The sequence below is a fragment of the Pseudorasbora parva genome, chromosome 10 (genome assembly GCF_024679245.1).
Source record: "Pseudorasbora parva isolate DD20220531a chromosome 10, ASM2467924v1, whole genome shotgun sequence".
NCBI lineage: Eukaryota > Metazoa > Chordata > Actinopteri > Cypriniformes > Gobionidae > Pseudorasbora > Pseudorasbora parva.
In genome coordinates, this window is record NC_090181.1 from 18,298,432 (window position 1) to 18,311,101 (window position 12,670).

General features: G+C 34.8%; 1 protein-coding gene across 1 annotated transcript; it reads right to left on the minus strand.

Annotated features, from left to right (window-relative positions):
* mapre3a (microtubule-associated protein, RP/EB family, member 3a) lies at nucleotides 1-12,081 on the minus strand. Its single transcript, XM_067455370.1, has 7 exons — nucleotides 11,943-12,081; nucleotides 10,106-10,229; nucleotides 9,571-9,716; nucleotides 8,798-8,954; nucleotides 3,919-4,052; nucleotides 3,437-3,589; nucleotides 1-2,154 (listed from the first exon to the last, which is right to left on the minus strand). Exons 2-7 carry the CDS (start codon nucleotides 10,224-10,226, stop codon nucleotides 2,086-2,088), a joined length of 780 nt encoding a protein of 259 aa, XP_067311471.1. The 5' UTR covers nucleotides 10,227-10,229; nucleotides 11,943-12,081; the 3' UTR covers nucleotides 1-2,085.
* Between the last annotated feature and the right edge of the window lie 589 nt (nucleotides 12,082-12,670).

Consider the following 12,670-nt stretch of genomic DNA (forward strand, 5'->3'; position numbering starts at 1 on the left):
TATTTTCATTAATGTTTATTACTCAAAACAATTTAAGCAAACACATACTGAGATAATACAAGATGACTTCGGTTCTCTATACAGAGAGAAGCAGATTCACACCAATGACTGTGGAATCGAGCATCTCTGTTCAGTTTAATCAGGGCATTTTTACAAATCCGTTATGTTTTATGGTTAAGAATGCACAACCCATATGCTATTCAATAGCTGAGCAAAATAAATACAGAACAAAACACTTAAATGCAGCAACACTAGCAGCAAACGTCAGTTCAATTCGACATGACATCATCCGATCAGTAGTATCATGTGTTTGATTGCCACTAAAATAAAATGTACACAGTAAGTACTGTCCCTCATGCTCAATGGTGTCACAAACACTAGTTGGCTATGACGGTAATACCACTTTCAATACTCATGGCGAGTTTCTATTTTTCGGTCTGAGGTGTCAGAATGTCTGAATAAAATATGATTTTTAAACAATCACTAATCAGTTGTCAATGTATAACATTCACATGCTTCCTGGTTATAAGCAAAACAACCTGTGCCATAAGTTGTGTTGTCTCGCACATTTTAAAGCCTTGTAGACACATTTTAATGTGTCTTTTCCCCCCTTTTATTTACCCTGTCAATGGCCCATCCATATTTAAAAGTATAAAAGTCCTCTCTACAGCTCAGCATTTATTTCCATCCCGTCACTGACAAACTTGACATCAATATCTTTGCAGATATACCGTAAAAGAGTCATGAGTTTGATACTACTGGGGTTCTTCCAGATGGTGTCTGCTTTTTGTTTCAGCCATTGATGCAATAGTTTACCTAAAAATGAAATTCTATCATTATTTTCTCACCCTCATGTCATTCCTAACCTCTATAATTTGGTTAAGATAATTATTTATTTATTTTAATAAAAAGTTTAAGTTGTACACATGAACTGTGCACTCCATTTCAAATCTTCTGAAGCTTTGTTATTCAGAAAATGTTGCTCTCCTTGTTGGAGAATCTAATGTTTGATTCTTGAATTAATCATTCTTTTTAATGAATCGGATCTGTTTAAAAAAAAAAAGATCATCGACTCAATTATCCAGTCTAAGGAAGCCTGTTTTCGCCACTAAATAAAAAAATAAAAATATTAAGTGTGACTTTTTATCTCAGAATTTGACTTTTTTTCTCACAATTGCAAGTTAGAAAGTCAGAATTCTGGGATATAAATTTGCAACTGCGTGATGTAACTCGATATTGTGGAAAAAAAAGTCAGAATTGTGAGATAAAAAGCCGGAATTACTCTTTTTATTTTTTTATTTAGTGGCGGAAATGGGCTTACAGACCAGTTATAGGTGTATTTGATGCTTTGAACAAGCTTTAAGAAGACTGAGAATATAGTGCACAAATCATACGGGCCACTTTCATGGAGCATTTGTGTTCTTTTTGAAGCTTGAAAGCTTCAGTCTACATTCACTGGCATTGTATGGAAAAGTGGGACCTTTTTATCCCATGGAAGAAAGCCATGCAGGTTTGGAACGACATGAGAGTGAGTAAATGATAACAGAATTGTCTCTTTAAAATGTAAAGTCAGTGAGAGAGGCAGACTGAAGCTGGAGACACAGACGGATGGCGTGATACTCGTTTCATACTAAATGAAGCCAAAAGAGACGTCAAAAAAAATCTGTATGGAAATCTCACAATAAATAACTGCATTCCTGGCGACAATTTTCTTCATTTTCTTTTTTTCTTTAAAAACATCTTTCCCGTCACAATATTTACTTTTTTTTTTCAGTCCATTGTGCTACCCACAATCTATGATACCTTTTATTTTCTTCATTCTCTATGTCGATATGTAAAACATGCTGAGACGGCTAGGATGTGTTGATGTTGGTGCTACAGTCTGGATGGGGGTGAGGACGGCGAGTGTTTGTTGATACACATGTAGTGTGTAAACCAGCGTCGGAGGATGAACAGATAAGAGTATATATGGTGAGCCCATACATTTCGAGGAAACTGAGGGGATATTAACAGCGTGCGAGAGAGGGGGAGTCATTCAAAGTGTTGGGGAGAGGAAATGGTGAAAGACCACGAAAAGGAGGATGCTCAGTATTCGTCCTGGTCCAAGTGGGCCTGCTCGTCTATTTCATCATCTTCTGGCGGTGCAAAGCCATCCTGTATGAAAAAATGTAATTTTTTAAAGGATGCGCACTATAGTTGTGTCCCAAATAATGCACACTACAGTACACTATAGTGTACAGTATGTACTTATGTAAACCATGCAATGTATTATGTTATCAGAGTCTGATAGCCCCTCCACTAGACAATTAAAGCTGTGACATTTGATTGCATAAAGTATCCCAACATTCTGCACTTCATGTTTTTTTGTGTGTGTGAACGCACTATGCACGCTATTTGTACTACAAAACATCATATAATAGTGCACAAGTGCATTAATTGGGATGCAGCTTATATTTAAAAATTCAAATGTGCCAAGCTTTTATTAGTATATGTAACCAGTGGTCAACTGATGTTTTTGTTTTTTGGGGGGTTTTTTGTGCAAAATTGTACCAATATGTAGTGATAAGTAGGCCTGGACAATACAGATTATATTGAATATCAATGGCAATATTTAATTAAGTAACATTTTGAACAATGCAAATGTTTTTAATGCAGTTTTATTTTGCCCATTCTGAAGACTGTCATTGAAATAGTTTTGTTAATTTAATAGTGGCTCTAATTTAAACATTTGTAACAACATGTCATGTACATTTCAATTAAATATATCTGATTTTGAAGCCTCAGCTTGTAATTTTTCATATATTCACACACTGTTGTCAGTAGATTTTAGAACTGATGATAGATTTTGTCTCATTTAATTTAGTTTGGAACTTAAATGTCACTCAAATTCTAATTTCCAGGATGGCAACAACTAAAAAGCCTTACGCAAAATTAAAAGTAATATATAAAGATATCCTTTTTTATATAATAAAAAAATGCTATTTTGTAGTATTTTAAAATCAAAGCATGAAATTGACCACATGTGACTGTTTTTTCGTGATTAACAGGAACACACTGAGGTCAGATATGGGACATTTCAATGGTGTGGCTGGCGGAATTGTGTTTTCCCAGGCAAAAAAGATCAGTTGTTTATTGTCTATATGTAGCTATGTATAAGGCACAGCTCACACAGAAGTCACTTTCAAACCAGTGAATCTGCATGACCTGTTCCAAAATCTGCATGGAGAAATCTTTTGCGCTTGCGTACAACTCCCAGTTGCATTGACTGCTATTGAAATGACTGGATAGCGCATGCAAAAATTTGCAGAACATGTGTGTAAAAATGTAGTTAACATCCGACACAGTTTGACCAGAAAACGCAATTATAAATCAACCTCACGTATATATCAGTTAGATTATTATCAAAGAACATATAAAAAAATGTCAATGGCATTACCTCTGTGGCATACAGAATGTCAATTATCCTACTCATAATGGGGTTGTTTTCAGTCTCATGTTCTTGACAGATCAGTTCAATGTCTCGAAGTTTGCTGAAGTAGAAATCTCTCTCCTTTTCCAGACCGTCCACAGTTAACTTCAGCTCCATCAACTTGAAAAAAACAAAGTAAAAGACAAAGAACAAAATTTAAGCCACTACTCATCACAAGAGGACCATTCCTTAACGGGAAAAAGTTAGTATGCTTATTATGATGAAACTATCTATATCCATGTTTATTTCAGAATATTAAATAAAATGTGATCATCTGAACAGGTGGGAAAGGAAATCAGGAATGGTCTGAAGAAAATGGGAGAAAAGAAAGATAAAAATGATATATGCAAAAACTACCTACACTTTTCTTTCTATACAATTTTTTTTAATCTTCAATCCAAAATATTCCAAGGTAGAGTAAGACTTCCTTACCCTCCCGGGGACTCTACCTGTTGATTAAGCTCCATGATTTCAGCATCGCTTGCCCCGTTTCTGGCATGTGTGGGGTTCTTCCTTATGGTGGTGGTCACCCTCTGTGGTGTGGGCATGTTTTTAGGTACTGTTGGCGATGTTCTCTGAGGCCCTGGAATTGGAAATTATTCGCATTTAGCTACAGTATAATCGAAAACTTTAGCAGACGTACAAACTGATCCATGCAATTTTAGGTGTTTGCCATTTCTTTCAGCTTTATTAAACACATTTACTGTAGCTCTGTTCCAAACCATAGCGGGCCAAAATGGACCCACACAAATGACTGATCTGACATGCTCTATAAACAACTAATGGTCAATTCTGAAAACTGAATACCATCTTGGGTGAATTGTTTTTTTCATTAAGCTTATCACCTTGAATTTTGGAAAGGAGATACCTTGTGGTTTGCCCATCATCAGGAATGAGCCTTTAAATGCTGTCTGGGGTGGCAGCTCACTAGGTTTTTGAACAGAGCTAATGATTCACTAAAATGAGCTGAGAGTTTCAGTAAGATCAGCTTTTAATAAGCTACAACATGGGCAGCTTGTTACCCCAATTCTTTGGTTAAGCCTGTCGGTGTGTGTGTGTGTGTGTGTGTGTGTGTGTGTGTGTGTGTGTGTGTGTGTGTGTGTGAGAGAGAGAGAGAGAGAGAGAGAGAGAGAGAGAGAGAGAGAGAGAGAGAGAGAGAGAGAGAGAGAGAGAGAGAGAGAGAGAGAGAGAGAGAGAGATCAAACATTAACTGTTTCAAAAGCCAGTTATCCACTTTATATCTGGCAGGTTTAACCAAAGTCAAGGAAGTGTGACGAGATGTGACTACAAACTAAATGGAGGTCGCATTCCCAATCCACCCCAACAGTCAAAAGAGCAGTCGATTTCCAGCAAATTAGAACGCCACTTTTATACCTCTCTGGGGACTGTATGTTTCCAGTCCTTGGCTATTAACCCTCTATTGTGCAATGTTGCCTCAAGGTAACCAACCCTTTTTCAGCACATTGCAAGCATTAAAGATCAATAAAGTGTTGTCAATAAAGGGATGATTTTACTCTGCCTCAAAAGGGATTTTTTTCTCCAATCAAAAATATGATTCACATTTATTAGTGAATGCATTCCTTTTAAAATGGTCATATAAGTTAAATAAATAAAAAGGTTATGTCAATTATTATTTACAATAGTTTTTTTTTTTTTAATGTGGTGGGTCATATTGATTTGATCAAAAAAACAGTAATATTGTGAAATATTATTACAACTTAAAATAACTTTTAGTTGGTCTTTTTTAAAGATATATTCTTGTGATGACAAAGCTGAATTTTTTAACAGCCATTATGGAAACCATGTTACTTTTTTTTTGGATTCTTTGATGAAAATTTATTTGAAATAGAAATGTAAAAGTCTTAAAGGGATAAGTTACCCTGAAATTAAATAGAAAAGTGGAAATTTTGAAAAATGTCCTGCATGCACTACTTAATATAATGGCAGGCTAAAACATTACAAAAAGCATACAAAAGTATCACGTAAGGATAGTTAGATGCGTGCCATATGTGGAAAGTGTTCAGATCACATAGTAATTGCCGAGCTAAGTATTCTGACTGATTAATAAGGTTTCTTTCTTGCAAAACCTTATAGTATGCCTCCTGAACACTTTCCACATATGGAGTGTATCTCACGGTATCATTACGTGATACTTTTGTATCCTTTTTGTAATGTTTTAGCTTTCGTTGTTCGAAATTTCTTCTTTTGAGGTCTGAAAACACAAGACACAGGGCATTTGAACAACAGCAGGGTGAGTAAAAGATGACTTTATTTTCATTTCAGGGTAAACTATCCCTTTAATTGTAATTTTTCACTATTTTAATGCATCCTTGCTAAATAAAAGTTATTTCTTTTAAAAAAAAAAAAATATATATATATATATATATATATATATAAAAAGAATAATAATAATAATTAAAAAAAATTATATATATATATATATATATATATATATATATATATATATATATATATATATATATATATATATATATATATATATATATATATATATCAGTGAGGTCAACCTATAAAGTTTGCGTGGTTTTAACATTCAAAAAAATCTAAATGAATAAGTAATAGGCTATATTCTACCCTGGTTTTGAGCCTCTCTTCTGCACACTGGGTTTTTAATGGGCGTGTGGCACTTAAAGGTGCCCTAGAATGAAAAATTGAATTAACCTTGCCATGGCAAAATAATAAGAGTTCACAGTGGACAGTGGACAGTCTCAAACATCATTGCCTCCTACTTCTTATGTAAATCTTGTGAATCCAAAACATAAACTTCTCAACATAAACCCAACCATGACGCAAGCATTGGGGATCATTTATATGTACGCCCCCAACATTTGCATCTGTCCAAACATGTGAATTGTCAGGCGGAAATGGAGCGAACCATCAAAACAAGCTGCTCGCATGGACACACGTCATGTTCCAGGCTGTTCAGGAGACTTGTCTACCCTTCCCACAGATAAAAAATGTCAACAGTCATCGTTGATGTTTATAATCGGATACCACAACAATTTAATTCAAGATCGTTCGTTTGTTCGGCTCATTTCAAACAAGCTTCGCTCAGCGTCTTAAACTGAAAAAAAGTGGCAACTATATTCCTGCAAGCAGTAAGTAGCTATTTTATCCACTTATTGACTGTTTAAACAATTTCTGATTAAATTGAAAGTTTCTTATAGAGACATCATAGTCTAAATAACGCAAGATGCTAGTACAGTAACAATAGGAAACTCCAAGTACCATACAAAACTAAATAGTGAGTCTAATGACAAAGGGTAATATTATTTTGTATTACAAAATACAACTGTTAGATACTTTGCTTAATTCGTACACTTGATCCTTCTAGCAAACGTCACCTTTTCCACCAAGTTAAAATGATAGTCATTTGACAAGGCTATTCATTTTGTAAAAATATAAGTTATATATTTATATTTTTGAGAACTGAAGTATGGTGTTTCCTATGATGTTTTTGCATATTTGTATTTCAGATTAGGCTACATCACAGTCACTGCGTAACGTTAGCCTACATTGTGACTAGCGTTATATAAACATACAATATCGTTGACGAAAAAGACAAGTCTAAAATGTAGGCTGAATGAAACACCTTAAGCAGAACATCTCAAACGGAGATTGATAAAATGCAGCTTACTTGTTTATTGGTGTTTTCAGATCGTCTGTGCGCAAGAGAGAGCTTGCGTGCACATGGTTTCCAGATTGGATATGTTTAGGTAAAAAACGGAGAGTTGTATGGGTTTCTTTTCACAGAAAAGCTCTGTTTGGGGAATTTAATTACTGAATCTGGCAACCGCATGAACGTGCGGTCTTTCTTGCTCACGGATGTTCTGAAAACACCAAATAAAGAAGTAAGCTGCATTTTATCAATCTCCATTTGAGATGTCTTGCTTAAAGTTTAATTTAGTCAGTCTGTGTTGTGTCAGGACGGTCAGGACTCACGAGCCGCTTCACTGAATTGCTGTGAGCTGCTGAAATAAGCCAATCAGAGCAGAACTCATCATTAATATTCATGACCCTTCCAAATAAGGCAAAAACAGAGCATTACATCATAGGGACAATTTATAGGGTTGTAAATGGACCTGTAAAAATTTATCCGGTCAATTTTTGCCCTTAAATAAGCAACATACCCTCTATGTAGATATCTGAGAACAATTTAACACGTTGTTTCAAATCATTCTAGGGCACCCTTAAGACTTGGAAGTAAATGCCAACGGCTAGGATTGGATAAGATTTGCATATTTATTGAGCTTCAGCTCCCGGATGTGTACATCAGTACATGTGGGATTTGTTTTGAAAGCTTGTGTGAAAACCCCCAAATATTTTTTTTATTACTTGGTCCACTCGGTGGATATAAACGCAAACCGTTCAAGATAGTGAACAACGAACATTGAGAAAGGGATGTTATTTCACTATTTGAGATAGCCCGTTGGCATGCAGGCTGGTGATACGTTTTGGTAACCCATCTGGAAAACACATAGCCCCGAGACGTTGGGCTTTGCAAGCCTTGGCCCATTCATACCCGAGTCTGATCCTGAATCACAATGAACCAACAGCACTTTGACAGCATGTTAAGATATGCTCTGTTAGACAAGTACACACAATAGATGTCAAACAATATGTAACAATGCAATACTCTCACATATAAAAAAAAACATTTTTACTATTAGTGTGTTGCTTCTCATCCTGTCTGCAAATCCAGTCTCTTGTTTACAAACGCATCCGTGGTGAATTAAAGGAACAAGCGCGCAATGCCTTCCCCACGTGAGCTAGATATTCATAAAAAATAGTTCACCCATGCATTTATAATTTTGGAATCAGAATGAAGCTTATGCTTAAAGTTCGATTTGGCTTAGCTTTATGTAGGCCTATGTCATGTCAGGCACAAGTCGGTGGGCAGGGGTTACAGAATCAGGCGTTGTTCATCTTATGGTGAGGCAGTGTTTCACCACACGATGACGTTGCATGCAATAGAGGGTTAAATGAGTAGGACTGACCAAAGTCACACTAAGCAAGCAATGACCCTTTCAGAACAGCACATGAGAGAACACTGAGGAACTGATTTTGCAAAACTGTTAGTACGGATATTAAGAAGACAGAGCTTTTTTAATACAGAATTCCTTGTTTTCTCATTAATGAAAGCTTGGGCATGGAGTAAATCATTCTGAGACCCGTGCACAACCAGCTGCTTTGCAGAGCACACTGTCAATAACTAGAAGCTCAGCAATCAATGCAGCAAAAGGGGCGGCAGAATCCGGAGGTTACCTGAGGGACCAGTTCTCTTGGGTTTGTGGGAAAAGTGTTCACCTGGATTTGGTGGAGGCGCCACATCTTGGCCCTGTCTAGCTTGAAGGGGATCATATTCTTTTCCGTCATAGTTGGCATCAAAGAATTTTTTGAACCACTGGACAAATTCAAAGTTGTCCTGGAATTTTCCTTTCACTAATCTTTCCACAGGAATTATCTGGATAACAAAAGAAGAGGAAATTCATTAGATCATTATAATACTGAGCTGTAATCTAGATGTGTACATTTTATGTTCAAATCTTTTTTCCCCATCCTAAGAATTTCAGATAAACTTGATACATGAAAAATAATCTTAGAAACCTTTACACGTTTCAAATATATTTTCAGATAACCTGACAAGTGGCACCGAACACCAGCAGACCTGATTGATCACCTTATGAACATCTGATAAACAAAAATGTAACACTTTAACAACTTCCATTAGATAACAAATATTATATAATGAATATCAGACATGTATAGGATCAGACAAACTTGTAGAACTAATTTTAATTTTAATTTTAACTAATGATATGTTAAGCATTATCTAGGCCTAATGTTTATGTTGTTGATGAAAGCTACTTATCATTTTTATTAGAGTTTTGAAGTGCAACCAAAATCTGTTATATAAATAAACATGCCTTGCCTAATTTCAATCAACCATCATTAAAACAAGCTGATATTGTTTTAATAAATTATCTTTATACTTTCTATTTGAGTAACGATAACTTAGTTTTAGGTCAATTATGAGATGTATATAGAAGCAAAAGTGCAAAAGCCAAGGATCCACTAACTTTATCGACGTTCATCCTCTTGAAAGCTGCCTGGAGTACTTTGAAGTTGTGTATAAACTCATGTTCCAGTTTTGCTTGAAATTTTACTTTCTTTAAAAGAATACACCCTGGGAACAACATGTCCATGAACTGACAATAAGCCACCCCTGAGAACAAACAGCAAAAGAGAACATAAGTCAATAGAGCTCATTCAATGCATGATAAAAAAAAAATGTCTTTGATCAAAAATGTCTTCATGTGATTGGTTAAGCTTATTAGTGTCTAGTGATAAAGAGTGCCAAGTAAATGCTTTTATTTGACTGATTACATTGGAAGAGATAAAAACACTGAACATGTGTGATCTCTCAATATGATCAAAAGCAAACTAAAAGCCTTGTTTGTTTTGAAATGAACAGTATTGCTGTATAATCTATAGGGGAGCGGGAATAAGAGTACGGTAGGGGAGCGGGAATAAGAGTACGGTAGGGCAGCTGAGTGCATTTCATAACATAAAAGACAGAAACCCTTTGTGAAATAACAAGTATGTATAACCCACCTGAACATAATTGTTCTATTTTGGTGTAGGTGAGCTGAAGCGAATCATTCACCCATGCCAACATGTCATGTCGGCTCAGGTTCTCAATTGTTACTGACGTGGAGTATACATTCACTGCCATCTCCTGCAAAAACAAACAAGAAAACAATAGGAACAAAGTCACTATGGACCTAAATGGACCTACTCTGCCATTCAAAAGTGTTTTTCTTGATATTTTCAGAAGAAGTCTCTTGCATTTATTTTATTAAAAATAAAAATAAATTAAAAAAAATATGAATAAAATGTTAAATAACTTCTTCAAATCTTCTATTTGAACAAGCTGATAAGTGGCACCATTTCAGATAAATACTGTTTTCTTTTGAACTTTCTATTCATCAAAGAATCTTTTTTTTTTAAAAGTCACATCTGTTTTCCACATAGATAATAATAAATTAAGCAGAAAAATCAGCATATTAGAATGATTTCTAAAGGATCATGTGACACTGAAGACGGGAGAAATTATGCTAAAATTTAAGCTTTGCACCACAGAAATTTATTACATTTTGAAATATATTCAAATAGAAAACATTTTACATTTATTTTACATTATAATAATATTTCACTATATTGAAATATTTGTTATATTTATAATAAATATATTATTCGCAATAATTAATATATTGCAAATGCAGCCTTGGTGAGCATAATAGAATTATAAAAACATTAAAAACACACTTGAATGGCAGTGTAATTTTAACATTCTGACCTCTTAGAGCTTCCTAAAATTATATTTTTATTATATTTCTTCTTTCATAGCATAGAGGGCAAAGGCAAACGCTTTTTTTTAAACACGTGTTTCCATTTGGGTAATCAGAAGTGATATTTAGTTCTTCAGTAGTCTCTGCATCATCACAGTTCAAACTGTAATCACACTATAATTTTTTCAATCCTCCAACGATAATCCATCCAGATTAAAGTGTTTCCGAGATGTTGTTAACCATGCACATCTGCTATGCCCTGCATGATGGACATGTCATCAGAAAACACAAGCATCTTCAACAGAGAAACAATATGTGTGTGTATTTCAAGAACTTTCTTGGATCATCTCTGATTTATGTTGGTATTTTAAAAACGAATGACAGGTTTATTATAGGACATGTTTTCCCCCATTATTTTTTTCTTCAAAAGTGAAGAAAAAAAAGTTAAAAGTTGAAACATTATTATTGTCACTAATAATGGCCATTTTCTAAATAAAGTTTTAAGGAGTGTAAATTACAGTCTTTAGTATTGATTGCATTACGTTGATCAAGAAATAAAGCAGTGGTTGACAGGTGAAAGGCTTCTTTTACCATCAGTCTCATATATACATTTACAATTTTACAAAAATTGTGCGTTTTACTCTCATATGATTGTGACTATGTTTATCTTATAATATTCGTATTTATTACAAACAAATAGCTTCATGCTTATGTATTGTTTGATACAAACGATTTCTTAAACTAAATCAGTCTCTGTGTGACTCCCGTCCCATATTACAATGGGAGTCACACAGGCCCTATAACAACGGGTTCGGTTTATCACTGATATGGTTCTTTTTGTCTTTGTGTACATAAACTGCGTTTTGCTCTATAAAACAGCATACTAGAGCCTGCAGTGATATGCTATACATGCGAGTCCGCTCAACAAACGGTCCATTATTGTGACAGTTGCTCCACAGGCCGCGCCGTAACATTACATGAGCAACACAAGACACGCTCGAGACATAAATACATAAGACACAGATCAAAGACGCCTATTTAATGTCATACTTTAGGAAGAAATTCGATGAATTATAGTATTTTAACACCATTTTACTCACTGTTTTTTGAATGCGTCCTTTCCAATGTTGATATTACACTGGCGAAAGGCAATCCGCTGCTGGCCGTTGCTACTGTGGGTTGCCAGATATGCGCTGCTGCCTAGTTACGGGCAGCGCACGATAGCGCCACGCTCTCCTGCTGCAACAAACTGGCCTTCTCTGCGCATGCGCCCCGCTCCTTCATTATAGACGTATGCCTTTGTCATAATACTGAGTAACAGCCCGTTTTCCATTTTAATATACTTTAAAATATAACTTATTTCTGTGATGCAAAGCGACATTTCCATCAGCCATTATTACTCCAGTCTTCAGTGTCACATGATCCTTCAGAGATCATTATAATTTGCTGTTTTATTGTCAATGTTGGAAACAGTGCTGTTTAATAAAATAAAAAATATATATAACATAGGATACTTTTTTCTGGATCATTTGAATAAAATAAATGAATAAATAAAACAGCATTTAATTAAAAATGGAAATATGTCATTACAATATACACTACCATTCCAAAGTTTGGGATCAGTCATTTTTTCTTTCTTTCTTTCTTTTTTATTTTTTTAAAGAAATTATAATTTTATTCAGCAAGGATGTGTTAAATTGATAAAAACTAAGAGTAAAGATTTATATTGTTAGAAAAATTGTATATTTTGAAACAATGCTTTTCTTTTTAACTTTTTATTCAGGAATGAATCCTGAAAAAAGTATCAGAGGTTCCAAAAAAATATTAA

Coding starts and splice junctions, on each gene's coding strand:
- mapre3a (XM_067455370.1), bottom strand. CDS start 10,226: ATGGCAGTGAATGTATACTCCACGTCAGTAACAATTGAGAACCTGAGC. Junction 8,955..9,570: donor AGAGGATGAACGTCGATAAA/GTTAGTGGATCC, acceptor TTTGTTATCCAG/ATAATTCCTGTGGAAAGATT. Junction 3,590..3,918: donor TCATGGAGCTTAATCAACAG/GTAGAGTCCCCG, acceptor GTTTTTTTCAAG/TTGATGGAGCTGAAGTTAAC.